This window comes from Tyto alba, unplaced genomic scaffold (assembly GCF_018691265.1).
Source record: "Tyto alba isolate M040663 unplaced genomic scaffold, T.alba_DEE_v4.0 Super-Scaffold_11, whole genome shotgun sequence".
NCBI lineage: Eukaryota > Metazoa > Chordata > Aves > Strigiformes > Tytonidae > Tyto > Tyto alba.
The window spans coordinates 4,922,190-4,948,137 of NW_024881273.1; the positions used below are offsets into that span (position 1 = coordinate 4,922,190).

General features: G+C 52.6%; 1 protein-coding gene across 7 annotated transcripts in view; it reads left to right on the forward strand.

Moving 5' to 3' along the window:
* RALGDS (ral guanine nucleotide dissociation stimulator) overlaps positions 1-25,948 on the forward strand; it is a 60,306-nt gene that overhangs the window by 20,805 nt on the left and 13,553 nt on the right. For 2 of the 7 annotated variants that reach the window (XM_033011961.2, XM_033011964.2), the window contains exon 1: positions 15,271-15,542. The exons of 2 other annotated variants lie outside the window; for them this stretch is intronic. In XM_033011961.2, coding sequence (XP_032867852.2) covers positions 15,360-15,542 — 183 coding nt within the window. In that variant the 5' untranslated portion in view covers positions 15,271-15,359. Of the gene's footprint in view, positions 1-15,095; positions 15,543-25,948 lie in introns of those variants that run through there. 3 more of the 7 variants (XM_033011959.2, XM_042786487.1, XM_033011963.2) reach the window with 3 other exon arrangements.

Genomic DNA, 25,948 nt, shown 5'->3' on the forward strand with positions numbered 1-25,948 from the left:
TTGCATTTCACATGGTAATTTATTCCTCTAATATTATTTTTTTCCCAGCATGCTGGAATACAGGAGAAGATAAAAGCTTGGTTTGACCTTAGAGCCAGGCTCAGAGGAGCTAGAGATGGGAACAAACGATTAATTCCCAGATTTGCTGTAGCACAGGCTTATTCCCTGCCGCATTCGAGATCTCGTTCAGTTGAGCTTTAAGTGTTTTAGCTGACTGCAACCCAGGTATCTTGGGTGAAATGTTGTCCTCTGGCATGCAGAAAAACTTTCAAATCAGCAGTACAGAGCTACTAATTTCCAGCTTTGTTGTTCCTGTCTGCAGCACCAGTATCACCTTGGAGAGCTGCATCAATGGCAACTAATTAATCCTGGTGGGAGTGGGTGGGCATGGTGTTACTTCCCACGAACCATGGGGTGAAGGGATCTGCTTAGTCAGTGGGTACCAGAGCTGGCCTCAGGATTCAGTCTGGCACTTGAGGGTCGGGTCCCACAGTGGGAATGGGGGCTGTCCTGTTTATAGCACTGTAAAGGGCCTGGAAATGCACCTTCCTCGCCAAGCTTGGAAGGCTGAATCCCCAAGGCTGGGAGATGGATGCTTCCCCTGTGCTGGGCCAACAGGGCTCAGCTCCCTCCCGGGGGCTGCACATGGGGCGCTTTGGGGCAGCGGGGTGAGTTGTTGAGCAGGGTGCACGGCCTGAAATCCCCTTGTCCCGCTGGTGAACACTTGCTGGCATCTGAGCCCTGCCAAGGCCGAGACACTGGCCATCTCCAGCAGCCCCAGCAGCATCCCTCCGCTCCCTCGGGGCAGCTCTGCCAGCCTGTGCCTGTCGGGGATGGAAGGGCTTTAACCGAGAGCCAAGTGGGGCTGTGGAGTTGGTGCTTGCGTCGGTCGCAGGTTGAAGCCATGTGCCAAGCTTTGGGGTGAAGTGATAGCTGCAAACAGCCCTGCGATGAATCAAACTCTGTTGTGTTTATATCAAAGGCTGTTTCTTTTCCACTGCCTGGGTATGGTAGATGTTATCGAGAGGGAGGAGCTGAAAATGAGCACTAGGACTGTTTCCTGACCACAGTTACAGTCAAAAACAACAAATCCCTCCATCCCTGCTCTTGGCCAACCTCTCCTTTTCCCTCAGGCGAATCATCACTCGGTTTCTTTGGAGAAAACTAGAAACCATGGATAAAGTTTCCCAGACTGAATTCTCATCTGTAAGGGCAGAAATTTAGGAGCATGCTGTAAAGTCTTGAGATTTCTGGGAATTGCCCTGGCAAGGCTGAGGGCTGAGCCCATCCAACGCCCTGTGTGCATGTACGGGGCAGCTTCCAATACCGCCCCACAGGAGTGCTGGGGGGGGCTGCTGCAGCCACCCAGGGCAGCAAGAGTGACCCCTCTGCTGCATCTGTACCTCTGTGCTGGTTTTATCAGTCCTGGGGAGGGTATCTAACCACTGCCCCATGAGCTGGCCAAGCCCCCATGAGCCGCCAATGTGAACATGCGAGGCCATGAGTGCCTTTGGGTGGCTGATGGCAAAGGGAGAGTCTTTGTGAGTGGCTGTCCCAGGAGCTTTTGGGGTGCTGGCAGTCCCCATTTCCAGCCCTTGGTGAGGCTTCAGAGAGGGAATGGTTGGATGTGATAGCTGAGAGTTTACACTGCCTTAAAGCAATGGGGAAGAGTCACTGATTGCTGCTGCATTTGGTTCACTGGCACTAAAGCATCCGGAATCTTCACCTCCGCATGGGCCTTTGTTCATTGACTGAATAAACAAGTGAAATACAGCCATGGGAGTGCCGGGCCAGTAATATCAGGGTTACTTTAAATAAGCAGTTAGCAGGACTGTGTTGATACAGTCAGACTGACAAGGGTTGCCAAAGTGAAATGAAAACGCAGACCTCTGGAGCCTTGACCAGTGTCTGACGCAGCTCCCTGGGGTACAGCCTGCCTCGGGTGCTCATCCTGCCCAAGGTTTTGTCATTACAGCCCAAACACAATCGCCTCTGGGACGTCCGTCCTATTTGCAGTTTTTGAGATGCGTGGTACTCCCCAAGTGCCTGTGCTTGACCTGTGCATAGCCAGCAGGTCAGGCTTGGTCACACCAGTGACATTTCTGGGCAGCTGCCTTGCATGTGCCTGGGTGCTCACCGGTGGTCCCCCACTGCAGGGACAGGAATTGCCTGACCAACTCTCACTGCTGCCCCAATGGAGTTATTGGTGCAATTAAAGCAATGCTAATTCCGTGTGTTGCAAGTGTAGAAGGAGCTGACGTTTCCAGTAATTGTTCGGTTGATCTGCTTTCAATGTATTTTTGTAAGTGGTCTGGTGGGATCTGTGCTTGCTAGCACTAGCTGTGGAGCAGAAACTGCAAAGAAAATTAGGTAAAATACTGTGTGCCAAATCCTCTACTGGTATAAATCAAGGCAAGCCCACCGATTTTGATGGCATTATAACCTATCTCTATCTAAGGATACAAATTGATGTTCAAGGTGACATCCTAGAGCGTTTCTCTGTTGCTTTGCTCTTCCTTGCCATTGTGTAGTACCAGCTTCTCTGTCTGAAACCTGAGGGCAATGTAACAGCTTGCTCCTCTTGCAGCTTTTACTCTCTAGACATGTATCTCTGAGAGGTACAGGCACTGCCTCTTGCACTTTCCCTTTCTCAAGCGAAATGGGATCTCTGTGATTTCAGCTTTCTCACTCTCTGCTCTCATTTTTCATCCTGATGATACGATGGGGAGCCTCAAACTCAACAGAGCATTTCTCGTGGCTCTGGGCACTGCCGAGGCAGATGTACAGTCGGGTCCTGGTGCCCACGTGCTGCTGGCAGTAGTTGGCTCCATCCCTGCACCCCAGGGCTGGGCACCCCGATGAACGGCAGATCGGCAGCGGGCCGTGGAGCAGCTGCCTCCTGACGGTTTGATTCAATAAGGGCCAGTCAATACGATTTGCTGTCATCTGTCACTTTGCATCGGGGCTCAGAGCAGCGCCTGCAGAAGCAGCTGCTGCAGGAGCGTGCTGCGAGGGCTGCCAGTGCTGCTTGGTGCCCACGTGTGCTCAAATAAGGCAAATCCGGTTTACTGGCTGGTTTGGCACGTCACAGGCAAGCAAAGGCAGGTTGCTTGGTGCCTTGGGATCTTTGCAAGAGCACCAGGGGCACTTTGGCCTTGGCTATCCTGCCCTCCTTAAGCAAAGATCATGAGTTGGTAGGTGTCTCCTCCCTGCCACTGCAGCCCTATCCCTCCTCTTCACAGCTTCCCATGCAGCATCCTCCAGCAGGGCTGGCCCAGGGACGAGACTGTCATAGATACTTCCTCTTGATTTGGAGTATGCCAGCTGCAAACACTGGGGAAATGGAGGTTTCACTTCATTCACAGCCACAAATGTGACAGGAGACCATGGATGTCAGATCCCTGGGCATCTCCCATCCAGGGACTCCATCAGAGCTGACCCTATTTATTTGCCCCGTGCTTTGGCAGCAAACAGCAAGCCTCAGGGCCACGCTGCAGCTGAGACAGCCAAGAGTGGCAAAGCTAAAGCAGAGGTGTGCCTGCGTGCGCCTGACACGCAATTAAATGCCTTGAGCTGGACCTTGCCTGCCTTCAGATGTGGCTGCCACCGCAGACGTGGGTGGCACTGCTTCTTGCTGACATAAGCTCCACTCTTGTGGTCCACAGCGTTGCTGGAAGGTCCTCACGTCGGCACACAGTCACTGCACAGCTGCTCCTTAGCCAGCACCGACGTGCCTTGGGGCTCTCGGTACCTCTCCAAAGCCAACACATGGCTTGGGTGGATCCCCTGACCCTCACTGTGCACTAGTGTCCCCGTGCATAAGATAAGAATTGTCTTTTGTTTAAACATTGCTGAGCACAGATAGGCATTGCTACTGTATTCGCATAGGGCTGAATTTAGCCATATGAGCTTCAAATAACGCCAAGGAACTACCCTGCCAGGAGCCCTGTCCTGAACCTTCTTGATTTGGCCACTGTGCTGGCTATCAAGTGCCATTTTGATGCAAATAGCATCTTTGGTTTCAGTGTGATGTGCTTGAGAACTAGTAAAACACTACAGCCCAAGTAACAGAGGACAGCCAGATGCAACTCTGTGTTGGTCTGTCTGTTGTGAACCTGGAGTACTTTATTTGAATTATCTTAGTATTAAGATTGCTGGTAGGATTGACTCCATTTCTCCCTGAGGAGGTGGATCTCACCAGATGCCCGGTGGAGGAGCCGTTTGCTGCCATATGACAATGCTGTAACATACAAGCCAGGCAGGCTAATGGTTCAGTTTGGATAGAACTTGTGATATTTGGTATTTCTAACACCCAGCTCCTGGAGTCGTGCATGTGGCACCACTCATGGTGTCTGGAGAGGGGACCCCATTGCCGGTGCAGTGGCGTGCACCCTGGTATTGTGGTCTGCAGCTGAGGCTTTCAGGTATCACCTCCATGCAGATACTGGTCGTGAGCAGAGTCTCAGATGCTCGTCTTCCTCTGTGGTAAGAAATTTCTTCTATCTTAAAACGAAGTCTTGATTTTATGAACCCCGAGGATTGTTTACATTTTCTTGAGTCATCTACGTGCAGATTCATGCAGGCATCTCCTCTGCCCTGTGTCCTTGCTCCTCTCCCAGCTCCTTTGGGCTCATGCTGGCGATGTCCCCAAGTGTGCTGGGGCTGTGGCAGCACTTGGTGGCTGGACACCTCAGGTCTTTGCTCCCTCTGGCAGCCCAGGAGTGGGGAATCCCCCTGATCCCATCCTGCTGCCATCTGCCTTTTTTAGTTTGGGACTGGGTGTTGTGAGCTCCAGAGGACAGCAGGCAGGATCAGACCCTTGACTTGGAGGTATTGAGGAGCCGTTTAGGATGAGCTGCGTGACAATCTTGATAGTGTCTGGCTGTGATGTAGTCACAGGGAAACAAATGAAAAGCAACACCCCTGGTAATGCTGGTGGCCTGAGATGAGGGGGCTTGCTCTTCTGCCTGCCGGGAAATAGCACCCAAAAAACCCACCTTAAAAAAAAAAAACTTTCTGTTCATCCTTTTCTTCTCCCTTTCAGCTCCTTTGTGCATTGCTCTGAGAGTCTGGGGTTTTTCTTTCATCATAGTACCCTCCCCAGCACTTCTGCTTCCCATGCTGCAAACTAAGTGCAAGTTAGAAACTGCGACCGAGTGAAGAAGGAGGGGTAACGTGGTTTGTAGTGCCTGACCCTGGGCTGACCGACCAGAGCAGCTGGGAGGCACGTCTGGGGGCTCTGGGGAGATGTGCTGAGGACGGGGGGAGGCAGGATGGAGACGGCTGCCTCAGCCATGCGAGGTTCAGCAGCGTCGTGGTCGTGGGTCGGGGAGCCCCTGACCGGGGGGATCCTGCCTGGGCAGCCCTGTGAGCTGGCTGGAGCCAGGAAATGGAGACTAATCCCTTCCCGCCCTTCTGTGTGCAGAGCAAGAGAGAATCAAAAGCAGCTGAAAATCCCGGATTTCCCTTTCTGTTTGGCGGAGGGATGGGGGAAACACAGCGGAGGAGGCGGACAAGCTACAGGGGAGTTGCTCCACCTTTTCCCACTGCACAGGGCTTGATGCCTCTGCACCCACAGCCCCTGCCCCTGGGGGGAACTGGCTCTGCCCATCTATCCCCAGTTATTTTGGGGTCAGCACAAGGCAGGGCCCTGTCTCCAAGTGTTGGAGACCTACAACAAACCTTGATTTCCAGCGGACTGAATTGCTAAATGTACCCACTGCCCTCTTGCTGCAAGCCCGCCCTAGGAAAGAGCTTTGCAAAATGTGGTGAATCTCTACTAGAGCCGGGGGTGAGGCAGGGGGGAAAGGGAAGCTCTGCAGGGGTTTGACTTGTACAAAAAGGTGACTCGGGGTGTGCCTTGGCTGGTGTTGAACCTGTGTGCTGCCGGGTTATGTGCCCACGTGTAATGGAAACACTGACACAGCTCCTTACCAGCGTGGCACAAATAACAATGGGTAATATAATGTTCACTGCTGAGGTTAAAAAAAAAATTGACCTGCAGTGATGCTGGCCGCTCAGGAATGGATTAATCAGCCTGTGCTTTCTGTGCTGTGAGAGTCAAAAATGGGAGAAGCTGATCAGGGGCAGGATGCTGCCTCGCTGCTGCAGAAAGTCTTGCTGAAGCTGGATGAGACCCTCAGGGAGCAGCTTGTTTCACTCACTGCCTGGTCCCTGACACTCCTGCAGAAGCTTGGGTCATGTTTTCTAGCTGTTTTCTCTGCAATTAGGGTGGCAGAATATTCTTAAAATCTAATTTCCTACTAAAATAAGGCTAATGCTGTCATGGTATCTGTCTGCCTGTGTCCTCTCTCCCCAAATGACTTCTGAACCTGCTGGCCTGCTTCATGCAAATTTGGCTGAGAGCTCACAGATAATTAAGTCTGTGCAAATATGATGAAACAAGATGGTTGAGAGGAGGAAGAGAATCTTGTAACTGCCCCAAAACATCTGTAGCATGAGTTCATGTATTATTACACACCAGAAAATCCACGTGGGAGATGCTTCTTACAAACACTTTAACCACAAAAACATTTTCATTCTCAGTTCGTACATTTTTAGTCACCAAAGACCGTCTTGAGACACAAAACCCTAGGAAACAACACAAGTAGTTTCAGTGCTCATGGGATGATCTTTTTATTTTAATGAAAACTGAAATTCTTCAGCACTCAATGTGATTCCCATAGCCAGGACTTGAAAGAAAAGCAGCATAAATCATGGACCCGAAGGTAAAAAGTCAGGAGGGTCAGCAGTGCCACAGCCAGACTCAGCACCATGGTGTGACTCAGCGGCACTCACCGAGTTTGTTGATATTTGTGCCACTGTAACTGAGAGATAAATCTGGCCTTCGGCCACCGGTGTACAGTATTGTTTGGAAGAACACTGCTCCTCCATGCCAAAAACTCACAAAGAGTTTTGCTGGCCATTGAGAGAGGCGCTGGAATACTTCCCCCGCTGAAACAATGCGGACCGGAAACCTTTTAAAGTGGTAATTACTGAAGGGAAAATAATTTTTTTTAAACATCCTTGTCTGAGGGTCTAACAATACCTGGGAATACTAAAAGACTTTTACAATTCTTAATTGACTTTTCAGCCATGTGACGGTTTGTTTCATCTCTGCAATTCCCAGCTCAGGCATGGGCAATGAAACTTTCCCTTTCCAGCTCTTGCCAACCTCTTTTCCTGACTCTCACGTGGCCAACACCAGTAAGTGTGTACTCAGGCTGTTAAAGCAGAATATTTTCATGTCTACTCACTGCGTCCCAGACCAAGGTGGATTTGGCCCCAATTACTTGGCAGGGGCCGCACAGTGTCCGCAAGCACCCGGGCATGCTGGCTGCAGGTCCAGCTCCTGGGCGTCTCTCCCTCCACGCTCCTCCTGCAGCTCCTCTTCCTCGTCCCCACGGCTGCTCCAGGCCCTCTGGCTCCTCTCTCAGCTGCTCACTTTCAATCACATCAGCTCTTTGCTCCTCCAGAGCCTGGCTCCAAGGTTTCACTCCTCACTTCAAATCAAGTCCGCTTTCCTGCGCCTTTCACAGAGGCTTTCCAATGTGTCTGGGTTTTGATGTATGCTTTCCCTGACGTTTGTGCAGCCAAAGGAGATACAGGACCATTGTTGGAACATCCTTTTCCATATCCCACATAAGGGGCTTTGTTCCTGTTTAACTGGATTTTTCTTATTTTAAGTAACTCCAGTTGTTTACTTGTGGTATTAACATTATGTATATGGTACACCTTACTGTTGCTTGACTTATTTCCAGGAGCTGGGATTTAAATCTGTTCCATCCTATTCCTATGCTGGGCTAACTCTCTGTACTAAGCCTAGGCTACATGTAAATCTGTTTTATTTTACTACCTGTAGCTCTTCAGATCAGCTTGGTGCTGCAGCCGAGCATCTTGCAGCCTGTTTGGGTCACACATTTAAACTGAATTTTGGATATAATTTAATCTTGTGTAACATACCAACTCTACGCGCTGCTTCCCTGTGCTTGTGCTACGGCATCACTTTTCTCTTGGACTTCTTAACAGCTTCATGGCCCCGTTCCCTCCCCTGCGTGTGTCCTGACACATCGTTCCCATGATAGGGGAATGTATGGTGCTGATCAGGCTCAGGGAGCTGAGTCTGAGCGTCCTGGGGTGGCATTTCCACCAGTCGAGGTAATTGTGCAGATGCAAACCTGCATCCCTGTCCCCAGGGAAAACAAGCAGTGTGGGGGCAGAGCACGTCCACAGATACAACCCAGGCGCAGGCGCTGGGTGATGCCCCATACGTGCTGGTAGGAGCTGTCACCCAGAGGGAGGGCCAGGGCACCCTCTCTCCACCTTCTCTAGCCCAGGAGGAGAGCCAGAGGCCGGCTCGAGTTCCTTGTCTGCCCGACACAGGTGTACGTGTTGAACTCGGTGGCTGCAGCAGCACAGCCCACCCGTGCCGGCCAGGGAAGGCACGGGTGAGCGCGGGGCTGGAGGATGTGTCGGGACAGGAGCTGACAGGGAGGACAGGCACTCTGCCCAGCAAAGTTTCTTCGTTACCCGCTGGGATTTCTCTATCGATCAGCTGCCAGAGCCTCTGTTTCCGAGAGTCTCCTTTTACACGATTCAGCTGAACGTGTCGTTTTGGCGGGTTACCATAGGTGGAAAAATGTACCGCCTGCCCTTGAGTGTGTTTTTGAAAGGTGAGCAGAGCCAGAGCCTCACACTGTTCCTTTTCCACCCAGGCTCATAAGCCTGGCCATAGAGAGCACTTGCTGCTGCCCAGGTGATTTGGAAGGGCGTTTGGGAGGGAGGGATGGGGCCACTCAGCCCCACCACAAGCAAAGACATGAGCATCCCAAAGCCACAACAGCGGGTAATGCTGCTCCCTGTTTGATAGGCAGTCACCCGCTGGTCGTTGCAGTGCGTATTTTTCATATTTAATGGAGCAGTGTTTTGAACTGAGCTAGTGCTCCCAGTCTGGTCCCAGCAACATGGTACAAAGATGGTGGAGAGAGGAACAGCCATGTGCACAGAAAATCCAGCACATAACCTCCCTCGCTAAAGATTGTGGCGAGGGAAATAAGTTATGCCCAGTAAATTCCTTGATAGGTTGAGGTTTTTGGGGGGAAATGATGCAGCTGGGAAGCAGATTACTTTGTGCATCCAAATAGCCCCTGGTTGCTCAGTGTCTGAGCGGGGCAGAGCAGGGGCTGGCGGCTCTCAGGGTGCCCTCGGGGAAGCGAGGGGCTCAGGGTGCTGTGCTGGCTGCAGGAAAGCGACTCCGGCTGTCGGGGGACTTGTTGGGGGACCCTGCAAGGCTCAGGGTGCTTTGCCAATGAAAATGACCTTGCCCAACATGAGCAATCAGATATAGGTTTCCAATATATAATAAAACTTCACTGTGGCATTTTGTTTTTCTGGTAGATGAGGAGGGCTGGTTTGATTTCAGAAAGGATTTTCCCCTATCTTCAGGGGCTACACACGTTCCCATCTTTCCCTGCCAATTTTTGTGTCTTCATAACCTTTCTCCTCTTTTTCTACCAGTGATTTTTCTTTTCCTGACTGTTATGCAGAGGACCCACGCAAGCAAGAATGGAAATTACAGTAACTCTGAGCACCTGGGAGACTTGAACTCCTCGTATACTGATCGCTAAGCAACACAGAGAAATGTTTTTCCTGTTTCTCTTTTGGTTACAAGCACCTTAGGTGGTATTTGTTAAAAGAGCTGACTGAAACATTCTGGCAGAAAGGTGATAGGGAGATAAAAGCTGCCTTTAAAGACAAACAGCTCAAGAAATAATAGTCTTTACCAGAGGAGCTCTGGCATGTCTGCAGCGTGTCAGGCTTCAGCAGCTTAATGCCTGCTGAACTGTGCGCTCGGGGGAGTGCCGCGGAGGGCAGCGGAGAAACACGTGGAAAAGGCAAATGGGGCGACCTGGAGCTGCAGCTGCAGCTCCCTCCCGATACGGGGATGGTCTGTAACGAAACTCGCTGGGTATATTGTGATCTTGTCGAAACAGTGAGCTCTCGGCAAGCTTTCGTTCTTGTCTTCCTGCATCCCCTTAACACCAGGGCCCTGCAAAATGCTCTAAGGCTTCTTGGTGTTTTCACAAGATGGACCCTGTTGTCTTTGGCTTTCTGGGAATATTTTAATGTTAGCAGTTGTATTTTGCCTCTTCTTTTTTCTGAGTATTTTCACTGTAAATGGCTGTGCAGCACTTTGCTGGGAAGGAGTCAAGGCACCTCTCCCTAGAAATGCCCACACAAAGCGTGCTGTGGTCAGTTGTTTCTTAGAAAGTGGCTTGATTTCCCCCCACCCCCCATGTTGGCCTTGTTCTGCTGAGTTTTTAGAGGTCGATAAGCTTGAAAAACAGAGGTTTGTTTTGTCGCTTGCTGCCCTAATAAAAGATGCTCAAATACTACAGCCCAGTGGATGGCATAAGAAGTAGGATTGAGGAGAAATATTCCTGCAAGCTCTCGAGTCTCCAAGGCTTGTGGCATAATTGCATCGCCATTGCTGAGCTTCAGGAGCCTGCAGTCTCTGCAGGAGATGTTGTAGCCCAGCTGTGTGCAGGGGCTGCAGGAAATGAAACACAGAATAGCTGGACGGAGACTTTTAGCTCGTAACTGCCCGGGGATTTGGTGTGCTTCCTCTGCTAGGAACTGACAATAATAAGGAGCTTGCCTAGCTGCATTAGTCGACGTTTGGCGTGCTTTGGAGAGGCTGGAGGAGAGCTGCGTTCCTGAATTAACCCAGTGCTTAATAGGTAGCTGCCCATGGGGGGCCGTGGGGAGAAGGGGGGGTTTGCAGCTGGAGAACAGGTGCCACTGGCAGAAGGGGCACAAAGTGCAGGAGAGCCCCAGTCGGCCTTCCTCGCTGCCAGCACAAAGCGTTCATAGTGCCTGATCGGCCAGGGAGACAGCCCCGAGAAACACCCAAAACCTGGAGGCAGAGCGAGTGGTCCGACTGCCCTGGATCTGAAATACCCAGCCGAAAATTTCCTAAAATCCACTCTTAACTGGGGCAAGTAATGTGTGGTTCACCCCTAAAATCTGGTTAAGTAAGGGCATTGATCGTGCTTGCAAGTGAGAATCGGGTCTGCGAGGGGCTGAGGGCTGGTGGTGATCTGTTGGTCCCCAAATTTTGGGAGCAAATGCTTTAATCTAACACCTGTACACGGATTGTACTGAATGGAGCGGTAACATTGTTTTCCCTTTTTGCACAAGCTCAGAGGTTTTTTTCCATGTCCTGAAGTAGAAGAGATAATACTAGTTTTATTATTATTATTATTTCTTACAAAATAATCTTCCAGTTGAGCCTGGGCAGTGTAAAGGAAAGTCTTTCAAATTAATATGTCCAAAATGTTTTGATTTAGGACTCATTGCAAATGTAATGAACAGCCTGACTTTTAGTTATGAATTCTTTTCTATCAGTAGCACTTTTCCTCCAAAGTACCTTACAAACAGCAACAAAAAGGGCTTCCCCAGCCCCTACAATAGAAGAGTTACCATCTCCATTTTATAGCGAGCGGCCTGACACAGAGCACTGCAGGGATTTATTCAACGTGCCTTGTGATTTGGTGCCAGAGCTTGGGACAGAGGCCGGATAATGTTGCAACTCCCTCATGAAACAGCCGGATTCCCATCAGAACGTCCCAGATCAGAACTGATTTGGGTCCTGGTTCACCCACTTGAACAGTGAAAGCTGGTAGTGTGAGATGCTCAAGAGGGGCTTGGCTAGAGGCAGCTGGGGCTGATTCTTGCCTTCTGTCATCGGGGCTGAGATCAGCTTTTTTCAGTTCTCTGCTCAGTCATCTTTCCTGCTACAGGTTCACTGAAGTTCAAAGAAAATAGGAGTTTTGTGATGCCATGCAGGAGGCAGCAACCCCTGTGGAACCATTTTCTGTGCAATGCTTTGGGGTGGGCAGCCTCGCTTACTCTGCCTGTGGTCTGAGGGAAAAAAAGAGGAAAAAAAAAAAAAAAAAAAAAAAAAAGCCCAAGCAATATAGAGCACGGGAACCAGGACACTGTGAGTTTTGTCCTATAGGATATATGCTGGAAAGATCTTCCTGGAAGTGGAGCAGTGAGATGAAAGAGGAGCGCAGTCACTGGGAGGGCTGGAGGATGGAGCTGAGGGGGATGCTGAAAGGCCACGTGTATGAGCTTGTATATGTCAGGGAGAGACAACTTGGGGTCTATGCTGAGCCCTGTTATTGAGAAACAAACTGAGATCTGAATCTGCAGGTCCTGACCCAAATGGATTGAGCTAAACCAGGAAACTAATTTAGAGTTTGCAAAAACCCCTCTGTGTTACCTGCTCCACGTTATTTACCGTGCAGGGAAGTTCGCGGGCTGGAGACTGCGGGAGAGAGGCATAGACTTGTGATCAGTAGATGCTCCGGTATTGGCCGTATGGGTTTGTATTTATTTATTCAGCTAAGTGATGATTGCAGAGTGGCAGAAAGAAAAGGAGTAAGGGATTTCCCACAGCACTTGGTTCCTGCGCCCGTCCTTGCTCCTGCGCCTGCTGAAGTCGATGGGACATTTACAGCTGACGTCAATGCAAAACGCTCAACGTGTTGTGCAAATCTTTCGCTGAGTTTGCCAAGTGTAAAATGATATTATTATTTTTGTTTAATGAATCAATCGTTGATCGTTTTCTTAAATCGGCTGCTCCTAGAGTCACAAGCATATAAATAATTGCATTTTCCAACAATTTCAAGACCTTCAAGGGTACAGGGGAGAAGCCGGAGGGTTTGATCTGCATGTTCCCTTTTGGCTCTATGCTTAGAGGCAAATAAGAAGCCCTGAAATGTTATTTGTCTGGAATCTCACAATTTTCAAGAGCCTGGCCCCTGACGGCTGAGCGTTTGGGGTTACCTACGCTGAGCAAACATCCTGAACTTGGGCTCCTGACCCCGCTTTGAGTGTTTTGCTTTTCAGACCCAGAATGTTCCCAGGAGAGGAGAAAGGAAACTGGCTGACTATTTTTAAACTCTCACAGTTGCCTTCCTGCCTTATATTATTTATTATCCATTATCAGAAGTGTTTCTCCCCTGAAACCATCTTTAGTGGTCAACCAAGGGACCGGTGAAAATTGCCCATCAAACAGAGCTGCGTCTTTTCATAGAGGTCAGACGAAACTGGGGGGTTTTAAAGGGTTTTGCCAACTGAAAATGAGTAGTGCTGTTATTTATTACGTGCACTTGAGCAGTGCCAAGCCGTTCCGGTGGTGGGCCGTAATTTCACTGTCCTAAGAGATAAACACCAAAGGCAAGAGCAGTCTCCTTCCCGAAGACCCTACAGCCCAGAGAGGCAACACTGATTTCTGCTAGAGCACGGGGCACTGCCTCTGATTTCCATATCTATCGAGTGAAACTGTACACGCTGCCGCTTCTCATTTCATAGCACATCCTGCAGCATCACGCAGTTTCCGCGTGACGTGCCAGTGGGTCTAAGGACACCTCTGTGCCAAGCATCATCACCACCTTTCTGCAGCAGAGAAAGCTCCGGTGCCGTGCCTGGCACCGCGGGGTGACCTGGGCAGGGATTTGGGGCTGCATCTCTGTGCCCAGGTCATGTTAAAATCTGCATCGCCCCCAAGAGAATGTCCTGAAGGTGCGGGGCTGCCTTGGGCAGCGCGAGGCCTTGGTGCAGGGCTGGGTCCCCTTTCCCAGGGTGTCCCAGGAAGTCCCCTTGACCCTCTTCAGCTTCAGATAAGCAGGACAATAGTCCACATTGTCCTCGCTCATCCTTCTGCCTGGTAAAATTTCAAGTTTGAAGCAAATCACATCCCTGGCAGCTTTGTTAATCCTTTCCTGCCCGGGCAGGAGCCGCTGGTGCCCTCGGCAGAGCTGGAGCCGTGAGCTGCAGCTCTGTGTTCTCATTGGAAATAAAGCCGCAGGGCTGGAAGGCCCTGGGAGGTTGATGTTATTTCAGCTGCGCAGGGAGCTGAGGCGTAAAAGTCTGGATTTTGGTGTTGTCAGCAGCAACTGCCCGGACCCTGTGATACAGTTTTATCGGCAGCATGTGAGGAGGGAAGGGGAAAAGCCAGGGGAGGGCGAGAGCATGCTGTGCTCAGCGCAGGGGGATGATGAATGACAGTTTTGCCTGTTTCTCTTTGCCTCTGAAAACAAAATTACGTTGCAGGGTTTTGGCATCCTCTTGGAGGTACAGGGCCTCTTTAAAGAGGGATCTGCAGCCCCGCTGTCTCCCGGGCCCATTTCCCTTTCCCTGAGTCCCTGCGGGCCAAGGGTGGGTACCCAGGTTCCTGCTCCCCCCTTGTGCCAGTGCAGCGGGGGACTGGCACGGGGAAGGGGTCAGACCCTGCTCCCAGCACTGACTTGCTGCGTGGCCTCGGTCACATCCCTTCATCTCCCCGGGGGATGGCTCCTGCCGCCCCCACGGGGCCGTGACCACGTCACCCCGTAAAGTCCAGCTGTGGCCAGGGAAAGGCTGGGCAGTGCTCTGCACACACACACGGCACTGTTGGCAGGGGGGCTGAGCTCATGGGATGAGATAAAACTCGTCTGTTCAGACAAAAACACGTGCTGTTAATATTCATGCACTTGAATTTAATACGCTTTCTCTGGGAGGTGTGTGAACCCCCAATCTAGGTGCTGTGGTGATAGGACCCTCTGACCCCAGTATAGCTTTACACCCACCCGAGTTAAAACCCCAGTGTTCACCCCTCCAGCTGAGCCTCCGTGAGCACTGACCACACTGCTGCCCCCCATGCTTCACCCCTCCCGGCAGCTGTGTGTCCATTGTGCCTTGCGTTTTTGGGGGCTTGGGGTTTTTTGGTTGTTTTATTTTGTTTTTGTTTTGTTTTGTTTTTTGTGTGTGTGTGTTTTTTGGTTGTTTGTTTTTTGTTTTTTTTTTTTTTTTTTTTTTGTTTTTGTTTTGCTTGTTGTTTTTTTGTTTTGTTTTGTTTTTTGGTTTTTTTTCATAGCCCAGCCGCCTCCCACAGCTCCATGCGTGTGCGTGTCCCGCTCCACCCGCGGGGGCCGGGCCGTGCCGAGCCGGGCCGGCCCCCGGGGCGGGCGGAGGCTGCGGGAAGAAATCCAGTGCCTGGTTTTGCAGCCTCGCCGGGCTCCGTCCCGGCCCCGCGGTGACATCAGGCTGCTCGGCGGCGGGGGCGGCTGCGGGTTCCCGGTGCCCTGCCCCGCTGCTGCGGGCTCTCCCGCCGCCCCACCGAACCGCCCGCTGCGGTTCCATCCCTACCCGGTGGCACCACCCCCCCCCCCCCCCTTCTCCCCGGGTATCCATCACCTCGGGGCTCCCGCCGGGGCATCTCCCCGGGCATCCCCCCCCCCCCCGGGCATCCCCCCCCCCCGGGCATCCCGGGGGCGCTGGCGGGGCGCGGGGCCGGGGATCCGGCGGGGCCGATGGTGAGCCTCCGGCGCACCCCCCCGCGCCATGCCGCCTCGCCCGGCCCCGAGAGGATGTTCGAGGGCTGCCGGCGGGCTCGGAGCCTCTGGGGCGGCGTCAGGCTGGAGGTAGCCGGGGAGAGCAGCCCCGTGGTGCTGCACAGCTTCACCCAGCTCGACCCCGACCTGCCGCCGCTGGAGGTGAGTGCGGGGATGGCGATGCTTCGGGGCGGGGGTGTCACTGCTGCGATGAATTTGGGGAGGGGGGGGGGGGCTCAGCCCGCCGCACAGAGCGGGCCCCAGCGCACACCCCCTCTCTACTTTGGGGTTCTCCGCCTCTCTGGCAGCCTGGCCAAAGCCGGCACGGAGTGTGTTAAGGCTGTGGGTAATCTGCTATATGTATTGGTCTTTCATTTTATGTAATAAATGGGTGCCCCTGCTTGGTTTTTGTTTTGTTTTGGGTTTTTTAGGTGGTGGTTTTTGGTTTTTTTTTTTTGCCGTGCGTCCCTGTGCCATCGACTGGCAGGCAGGCTGCCAGGCTCTCTGCTGGGAGAAACCAAAGAGGCGCTCTCCCTCAAGACAACTGGGGAAGGGGGTAGATTGCTAAAACCGGAGGCTTTTAATATTTTATTTGAGACTCTGGCTGCTGGAGGCAGGAGTCTGCTCAGATCTGAGCTGTTTGTAAAGGCTTTAGGCTTGTCCAAACCACAAAAGTGTCCTCTGGGAAGGTTACGGGCATCGGGAGGACATTGCTGGAGGATGCAAAAATATTTGTGCTTCTTTGGATTCGACCTCGGGCGGTTCAGAGTCGGACTGGACCCCTGGAGGTCTCAGCCTGAGTAGTTTGTTGATGGCAGTGATGTGTGGAAGCACCTGAAGTAATCCGAGTCAGAGCTGTGCCTTTTGTCTTACTAATGGATGATCATTGGTGTGCCAGGAATGTCATTGATCCCGAGCAAACGGTGTGTCAGGAGAAGCTCAGCTGGAGGAAGGTTTTGGAGTCCAGAGGTGATGCTTGCACAGCAGGGTTCGAGCCTTGCGGACTGGTGGTGCAGGGGTTAATATCAGCAAGGGTCAGCAAGTCCGGCTTTGCTGGGATTTAGAGCCAGCTGCAGATGTGCTTCTCTGCTCTGGACGCTTCCCGTTGGAGCGGGGGAGCGGAGCGGGGGAATCACCACTAAAACCTTTCGGGTTGCTGTGCAGATATCAGCGGAGGGCAGCCAGCGTTTCAGGGGTGATGGCTTCTTCTCCCAGCGCTGAACCGTCTACCCCGTAACCTGTGATGGAAAGTCTTGGTCAGCCATGGATGGGAAGGGATTATCTCCGGCTGTGTTGGTTCGCCTCTGGCCTGGTGGCAGCGGCTCGTCAGCTCTGCTGAGAGTTCATGAAAGCTCCATCCAGTTTATTTTCCCCCTGCTTTTCCCCTCCCTGCTTCTGTCTCCTGGGGGTGGGCGTACTGACATTGTTTGGAGTACATCATCTGGTTCGTGTTATGCCTGGCAGGAAGTCCAGCCTCGCCGGCCCGCCGCGCTCCGGGAGGCCGAGGGGCCGCGCTTTTGGCAGGGAGAGCAAGAGGAGTGGGAAGGAAAAAAGGGGGTGATGCGACGTGCCGCTCTTCAGACCCCAGGGGGGAGGCTGCCTGGCACGTGTGAGCCCCCACACACCCCAGCCGGAGGAGGCCCCGGAGCTCACCAGAGGGTTTTGGCAGCATCTTGGGAAATGGAGGCTTCAAAGGAAAAGTCACTGGGGCTGAGGGTGGCTTTGCATGGTCCCCGCTGGTGCTGAGCAAGCCCCCGCTCACCTGAGCATGGCAGAGAGAGATGACTGCCTGCCAGAACGCCTCTGAAGTTGTCTTTGCCCATATTTCTGCTCTGGGCTGTACATGGGTCCGTGGTGCGTAATAGTCAGAGCACGGTCCCAGCATCTGATTGCTTGGGGTTTCCTCCCAGCCCTGAACAACTTGCACATTCCTCCTTTTTCTCTACCATCCATTTTCAAGGGGTGGCAAGAGAAGGTGCATCCCGGAGTGGTGTGTGGTGGCCTCCTGAGCAGCTCTGAGATGCTGGTGGAGCCGCTAACCTCTGGCGTGTTCCCATGGGAGGGACTCCACGCTGCTCACCAAGCCCGGCCGGACAGGTCGCTCTTAATGGCATTGCAGTGCATGACTGGGGAAAGTTAAAAAAATAAAGAGTGTCAGCGTTGTGACAACTGTCCTGGCAGCAGCCTGGCGTGGTTACAGTCCTGGGGTAGAGTCACTCTGCAAGATGCACACTAGGAGGAGAAGGCAGATTGTTTGAGTCAGAAAACCCCCGCAGACCGTCCGTGTTTTGCTAAGCCCCGCTAACAGCCCCACAGCGCTGCTGCCTGTCCCCAGGCTGGTGGTGGGAGCCTGGGGCTGCCGCCTCTCCCGAAGGGAGCTGTGCTTCCCGGGCTCCGCATGTCCCCTGTGCTGGGAGAGCTGGTTTCAGGGGAGCTGTGCCAGTCTATGGGGTGGATAGTCTGGTCCCACAGGGAATAGAGGATCCCTGGAAAGCTGCCGGGCAGGTTGCAGGGAATGCAGATCTTGTTTTCCGCTCCTTGGCCGAGCCCCCGGGGATATCAGCAGGGTAGAGCTGTGCCTGTATCCCACAGGGGTGGTGTGGATCACCCAGGCATCGCTTTGAGGCCCTACTCGAGGTCTCGTGGCCACGCGTTACCAAGTGTTCTCACCAGGATTTTAACTACGGGGGATGGAAAATTTAAACTGACCCTCTCAAGTTGAGGGATCGACAGAGCGGCTTTGCAGACCTTTTGCTTTGACCTTTCCAGTTCCAATCCGTCCCAAATCGGCAGCGAGTGTCAGTCCTTCCTGTCCAGCGGCAGCTGCAAGTGAATTTGAGGGCCTCCGCCTGGTCCTTGCTGGACAGGCGTGCCCTAAGCAGGGCAGCAGCAGACTGAAACTTCCATGAGGTTGCTGAACCTCTAGACAAGTGGCTGGGCTGATGCATGTCAAAAAAGCTTGTGCCCTTGCTATTCTGGCTCTATTTGTTTTCTGAACAATTAGGAGATTTTCAGTTGCTAAATGCATACTTGAAAACTTTAATTGCTCAGCCCAGATGCCTTTGAGGTCAGTGCTTGTTCTTAGCAGCTGGGAAGGAGGCAAGGGAGGGGCAAAGATATCTCTTAAAAGCCATTTCTTTCAGTTTCCTATGGTGCCTTTGGAAGAAGATCCTTTTCTCCCAGCCTGTTCTCCTCCCCCAGGCACAACCTGATATGCCCCTTGCAATTTGCCAGATGAACATCATCTGTTGGTATTTCTTGGATGGGGACCTACATTCTGGCTCCCTTCCAGAGAAAGGTTTGGAGCCGGTAGTGATGCTGGGAGCAGGCTGAGATGCTGATTGTTGATGGCTGCTGCGGGGTGGGAACAACAGAGGTGGGAGGGATTTTTTTATTATTATTTGATATGGTTAGAGAGAAGTTGGAGAGAGGCTTCTAAATGTTGTTTATGTAAGGATCGTGTTACTTGGAGGCTGCCGTGCCATGTTTCCATAGGGGTGGGAAACCCTCCGGTACTGGGATCTTGCTGAGATTTTAGTGGATTTAGTACCAGGCTGGCAGCCCTGGAAACTGAAATCTTTGTTTATCCACAGGCTGGATGGGCAACCGCCCCCTCCCCAGGCCACCCCCATGCCTCGGCTTTGCTCCTGGGCTCGCTGCACTGGGGAGGCAGAGGGTCCTGTGCTGCAGCCGAGGGTGCTTCAGGGCCCCCTGATCACACTATCACACTACGGCCATCTATTTTCTAGCGGTTGGGGTGGAATTACCAGGCAGGGGCAACTAAATGCGGTCTCGGAGGATTTCCACATTTTTCTGTTCTGGGGTTTGGGGTGCGATGAGCAAAAAGAGCGTCAGGCCAGCAGCAGAGGTGGGTCTTGCTCAGCCAGCACCAGTTTCAGAACTGGGGTGTCAACTGTGACCACCCCACAACTAGGACCGGAACATGGCCTGGTTTTAGGGCCATCTGAGTTGGTAGGGCTGTAAGAAGGGCTTTACCACTAGCAGCTCCTCCATCACCCTTTCCAGCTCTTTAATTGCCAGCTGCTCTGTCCCCCGAGGGATGTGTAATTGAAGGAGCAGAGAGCTTATTTAGGTCATTCTAGACCACATTTAAAGGCTGGGCATCCCCTGCTTGTACTTTCTCTAACACCGTTATCTCCAGAGCTGCCCAGTGACTGGCTTTCAAGCGTACATATTCCTTTTATTTAAATATATACTTGCAGCAGGGCTGTTTCAGTCCTCAAGTATTTCTTCATCTCCCACGGACCCAGCAAGAGGGGGGGAAAAAATGTCGTTGCTAAGGAGCGGGATTTGGATACAAAGCTGGCCGAGCTGCTGGCGGGGGGCCCGGGGGGCTCCAGCACAGCCCGTGGCGGGTCAGAGTTTGTGCATTGCTTTGGTGGGGTGGCACCGGCGGGGTCTGGATGGGGGGGGATGTTTGTGTGTGTCAGGATTTCAAGCATCACTTGGGCCTTGGGGTGAGCGATTGGAGTTGTAGGGCTCATACCCTCCATAGATTCATTTGTTTATCCCATGTGTGGTGTTGAGTTAGACCCAACGGCAGCATCCATGTCCAAAATGTGTGTCGTTTGTTGCGGGGGTCTGTGGGACCTTCATTCTCTAGGCGGAAAGGTGAGGCTGGCATGAGGGCTCTTACAAGGAGGGACTTGGTGCCCAGGGAGACCTGTTGGGCATTGCACTGAAACGGTATCGCAGCCTCTGGCTGGAGCGTGCCTGCCCGGGAAAACTGGCAGCGAGGAAGAGTTGAGCTGTTTGGCTACTTCACTTGTCAGTTTGTCTCATTCCCGTCCCGGCGCGGGGGACTCACCCTCACGTCACCGCAGCCCCAGCCCTCCTGGCTCACGGAGCTCCAGTAAAGATGCATTTGGACTTTGCCCCCGAGTTTAGGGAAAGGGAGCGCTGAGCTCTGGCACCCCAGCCGCTCCCCGGCGACTCTGCCTCGCAGGCTGGCCTTGGGAGTGGAGTCCCGGTGAGGGGATCGGCGCGGGGTGGGAGGTGCGAGGGGTGCTGCACTGAGCCTGCTCTGAGCGCATGCCGCAGGCTGGCACGGGAGTAGCCTTGCTCACATGTAATCCCGTGTTTGCAGAAAGGCTTTTGCGGGTGGTCCTTTTGTTCTCTTAACACCCGGGCACAGCTCTCCCAGAGGCAACGGGAAAGTCCTTTCCTAAATCTCTGCGTGGGCCATGCCATCAGGCAGGCTGCAGTGAGCAAACACTGGTCTCCTTCCGTGCAGTGGTGTGGCGACTCAGCAGCACTTAAAACCTCTGTCTCTCTCCACTTAATTTTGTTTGTTTTCTTTTTATGACATGCAAATAATCTCTAAAGTTTTTGGTTACGTTCCTGGGGCTGTGTTGGTACAGGTTCTTATTAGATAACCGCCGAGAGTTGCTCTCTAACATACCTGAGGGTCAGTAGTTATGTGACAGCTAAACGTCAGTGGAGATTAAGCACACAGAGGCACATGCGTGACCTGTTTCACTTGCATAGCTCGACAGCAGTGAGTTTGTTTTCATTACACAGTTGGCATTTGGATGAGCCCTGCTGTCAGAAAACATGCTGGGATGGGGGAAGGCATCTTCCCGCTCCACATGTGGGGTGCTGGGTGCCGGTGCAGCAGGGCCGGTGGGCGCAGCTCCTCAGCGAGCCTCGGCATCGGTGGAAGCAGGACAGAGATGGCTCCAGCTGCCAGGCACCGGCCGAGTCCTCAGAGCTGACAGGGAAGGAAAAAAAGTTGTTTTAACTTGCAAACAGGGCAGATTGGAGAGGAAACTCATCGGAGGCAACTTCATCTGGAATGCTGAGGCATTATTTTTAGAGCAGCTTTTCTTTCTGCTAACCACACTTTAACAAACAGCAGCTGAGCTGAGGGCCTGTGTGGAAACCTGCTTTTCAAAGGGCTCGCTAACCGTCTTACCCAAACGTCTTTTCATGTGATGGAGCAAAACCACGCAACCTTTCCCTGCTCTTTGCAGTGGTCAGGTTTCCATGGAGACTCACAAGCTGAGAGCCTGCCCTAGGCTCCCCGCTCCAGCCAGCGTTTTCATTTGTGAAATGATGTGTTTGGTTTGGGTTCACCTCTTAGAGTTGGAATTAACTTCAGGAAACCATTGTTTAGCCAAGCTGGGCAAAGCAAAGCATGTTTCCTGAGACTGGCAGGGCAAAAACTCAGCTATGGGAAGTGCACACCTTCTTGTGATCGGTTGGGGGGGGGAGTGTCGGGACCTCACCTTCCAGTTTAGGCCAAAACCCCAGGGATTTTGTTCAAAGACACTTGGCTGAAAGGCTCAGCTGGTGGCCTGCTGCCCCTGAGGTCTGGCTCCATGCATCAGAGCAGCAGCAGAGCCGGGGAGCAGTGGGAGCTGGAGGACATCGGGGGTATGAACTGGGGCTAATGGTGTCATCCTGCTTCCTCCCATGCTGCGACCCCAATGGTCACTGGCAAACTTTTCAGAGCTTCGTTTGGTTTTGTCAACTTAAAGCAGCCCAGCTTTTCTTCAAACGTTGCTATTTGTTTGCTTTCGATTATTTTTTTGAATGGATATTTGGTCCCAACTGCAGTTCTGCTGGTCAGGACCCCTTGGCTGGATCCTCGTGCGGAGCAACGCAGCGGCTGTGCCTGTTGCTGGTGACTGTCACTGTGATTACTGGGTTTCTAGACAATGTGGTTTACTAGATTCACTCCCAGTTGCAACAGTGAGAACTGGCATTGAGAGGCCTGGCTGGTCCCTCCCTCGCAGGGTGCTGGTGCTGACTCAGAGTACAGCTATGGCTCATCCCAGTGTCATAACAAACACTTACTCCCTGAGGTGCTTCTTGGGGGGTGGGTATCCCACAAACTCCATCTCTCCCGGTTCTCATTCCCATGAATTTCTGCGTGTTCCTCGGCAAAACTCAGCTCTGGGAGGATGGGGCTGTTTGAGGCTTGACCTGTCTTAGTCCAGGCAACATCAAAGGAAAGGAGCCGGGGAAGGAAGGTGGGCACCTCTGCCCTCTTCACACTGATGCTGCCCTGTGGTCGTTGTGTACACTGGCTTTTGGGGTATCCCAGGGTTTGTCCCCCAAAATAATTTTAAATGGGAGAGCGAGCTGCAGGGATGCTCACCTGCAGCTGGTAACCCCAGGGGATGAACGGGGCAGGGTGGCAGGAACAGACGAGTCCAGGTGGGAGCGTGCCTGTACTGGCTCGCCAAAGTGCCATGGCCAGGAGGAACAGGCTTACTTGTGTGGGCTTTTACATGCCGTGGAAGAGCTCTAGCAACGAGAGGAAATGTGTGCCTGCAAATGCCTGCGGTGACCCAGTGCGAGGTTGAAATCCCGATGCCCGGTGTCCCCGAGCAGATGCAGGTGTGCTGCTGCAGACACTGGTATGCCTTCGTCATCAGCCATCGCTGGAAAAGGGCTGTGTCTTAATCAGTGGGAGAAAACATAGTCCCAAAAGTCTGTGCTGATTCAGGGGAGGTGGGAGAAGTGGAGCAACCCTGCGCAAATCTGCCTGCTCTCTCCCTGCCACCCCACTGGGTTTAGCCAACACTTGATGGAGGGTTGGCTGCTTGCAGGTCCCGCTCTGGCTGATGCTTGGACACACTCCGTGGCAGGATCTGCATCTACGAGCGCAGGGCTGAGGGTCCAGGGAGGGAATTCATGTCCGTGCCCTGCCTGGACACCCGTGTTCCTCGCACGGGGGCCGCTCTCCACCCTCTGGGTGTGCAGGATGTGGCACACCCAGTGCTCGGGACAGGTCCTGGGTCCAAACCTCACTGCTTGGGCTCCTGGCATGTGTGTTCAGGCATTTGGCAACAGCTGGATTGTTGGGGGTTTTTTAATTTTTTTTTTAGTTGTTTTCTCCCCGAAAGGTGCCAATTAAACTTAAGCTCTCAGTTACTTCAGCTGTGGAAATCAGGTTTAGTTGACTGAGTATCCTGACTGCAGGCCCCCCAGGTGTCTGCTTGTTGACTCCTGCCTCTGTACCTGCTTATATAGCACCTACCACCTTGTTGACACCTATTTAAGTAATGCTCTGAAGGTGAGATTTTTCTCGATTACATAGCAAAAGTGCTTGCTCTTCCCTCTTCCTTCTCACAGGCATCCCAGGGAAGGGAGCAAGTAAGGGGTGACCATGCAAGAGGAGATTCCCTTGGGTGAAGGGGATGGCCTGAGACCTGCAGCTGGGACGTGGTGGGACACACTGGGGCTGCGGGTGTCGGGAGGAGACTGGGACGAGACGGGCTCAGCCCGGACCTCCAGGAAGCGTGCCGGCAGTCATCCCGGCCAGGGTGGGAGTCGGGCACGAGGGGCACGGCCAGGGAACAAAGCCTCGCATTTATTCCTCCCGTCCTTTCACCGGCAGCCCCTCACTGCCTCCCTGCGCTGGATTGTTCCTGCATTTTCTCTGCTTCAGCTGTTTACTGGGTCACCCTGATGCGGGCGCGCACACAAAGAGTGAGCCGTCCGGCGAGGCGAGCCCCTCTCCAGCCCCGAGGAGCACAGTGATGGCATTGAACCGGGCCGGGAGAGCACCCGAGCCTGCCCTGCTCCGGGGTCAGGGTGGGCTGGGGCCATCCGGAGCCCCCTGGGCATCTTCTGCTGCACAGGCTGGGGTGATGGGATTTTGGGGAGGGGGGCCTGAGAAGTCTGGGCTTGCTCACTTTGCCCACACTTCAATCGCACCAGCTTTAATGGAGGGAATGTAAGTTGACATAAGGCAGTGTAAACACAGGGGTGGACACATTTATTTCACGACAGCTTATTTTGGTTCAGCTTATCTAAGCTAAGGATGTGTCCGAACTAAATCGAAATTAACCTTGTTCAAACTGAAACAAAGAGTGATGGCACAGTTACTGTAAGCCAGACCGCTGGCAGACAGGGCCATGGCTTTTGGACAGCCTCCAATTTGTCCACCCCAATCTGTGCACCTTCAAAATTCCAGAAAGCTAGGACTCCCTGCTTCCTTTTTCCCCCTCTGCAAGCTACAGCAGGTGGGTTACTGCATAGGCGGCTATTTACAGCTCATCCAGGCTGCTCGGGAATGATGTGTGGCAAAACTCCCTGGGAATATTGGCATGGGGCTGGTGGGATGGTTCAGCATGGCACGAGGGGCTGAAAGCCACCTCCTGGGTCTGAGCTGATGTTTTACACCTGGCAGTTGCTGGAGCTGCCATGGTTGCGTTGCCCTTTTTGCACATCCCACGTGCTTTGCTTGTGCCGCAGGTCCATGCCCAGGTGTGTGCTTTGTTCATGCAGGTCAGGTACATGCCGGGGGCGAGGGGGAGGTTTGCCGAAAGTAACTGGCTTTAGAGCAGCTGATACTTCTTAAAGTTAATTTTTTGGCTGTCTGGACTGGCACATGGGCTGTGAGCTGGGAGCAGGAGAATATTTATTCAAGGCTTTGTGTCTCAGAATGTAAAGACTTGACTTTTGGGATAGATGAACTCACTAACTTGCTGATACGTGCAAGGGACGAGCATTGCCCTGGAGTTGTGACAACGAAGAAGTCCGTGTGTTCTGGTTAATGTGTGTTAAGACATAACTGACATTTCAGAAGTGACCATACCCATTGGTTTCAAGGCACCTCAGCTCTGAATGCCAACCTAATCGCTATCCCTTTCCAAATACATATGTCTGTTCTCACTGCCACAGAAATAACATATTTGGTGCAAAAGGGCCCTGTTTCAGCAGTGGAATTAATAAACACTAGATCAGGTAGGCTGTAACTTCTTTGGGACACACACCCTAGTTTTCTTCGCATTTGAACGAGGCACTGTAGAATTGTCATGTTGCATGTGACTTACAGGTGCTACTGTGTACACACATGAAAAAAAATCCATTTTTGAACTTGTTTATATTACTTTTTTGGCTGATTTTTCTGTTCCATCTTGGTGAAATGCAGATCTTTGTTCTGAGCTGAAATGACCGAGACACTCAATCTTTATTTAACCTTACAGAGCAATATGTATTAATTTTTTATACACCAGTTTTCACCAGTCATGTTGTTCTGGTTTCACTTCCAGTAATTACTCTCTGGGCTCTAGGCGAGTTTGTAGCCGAGCAATTGCTCTGTAAGCGAAGGCCAGCTGCGTCCCTCATACGCAAGCCTGACTCTGTAGGCGTTGGCGCTGAGCGTGGATGCTGCGGAAAAGCACGCCAAAGTGGTCACGAACACAAAGCTAAGGACTGTGGAGCAAGAGCTAGAACTGCTGTGTCGGCGGGATCTTTTTTCCATCAACTTCGAGAGGAAGCAAAACCTGCTGCACTCAGTTTTCTTCTTAACCTTCAGCAGCCTGCGAAGGGAGCCCATCCCAGCACGTCCCCTGGCAGGAAACACGAGGGAAGCGCTTTCATATAGGATGCAAATGTCTAGTTAGAGGTGCTGGTGGTCTTCTGTACTCCCACGTGTAGGAAACACTGAGTTTGGAGTTGTCTTTGCAGTTGCAGATGGACTTTGCTTTTCCCTGGGGAGTCCCCCTAGCAAGGCTGATCCCCCAGCACCTGCATCACCCCCTGCGTCAAGGGGCCTGATCCTGCCCCTTGCAAGCTGGGGGGGATGGGGT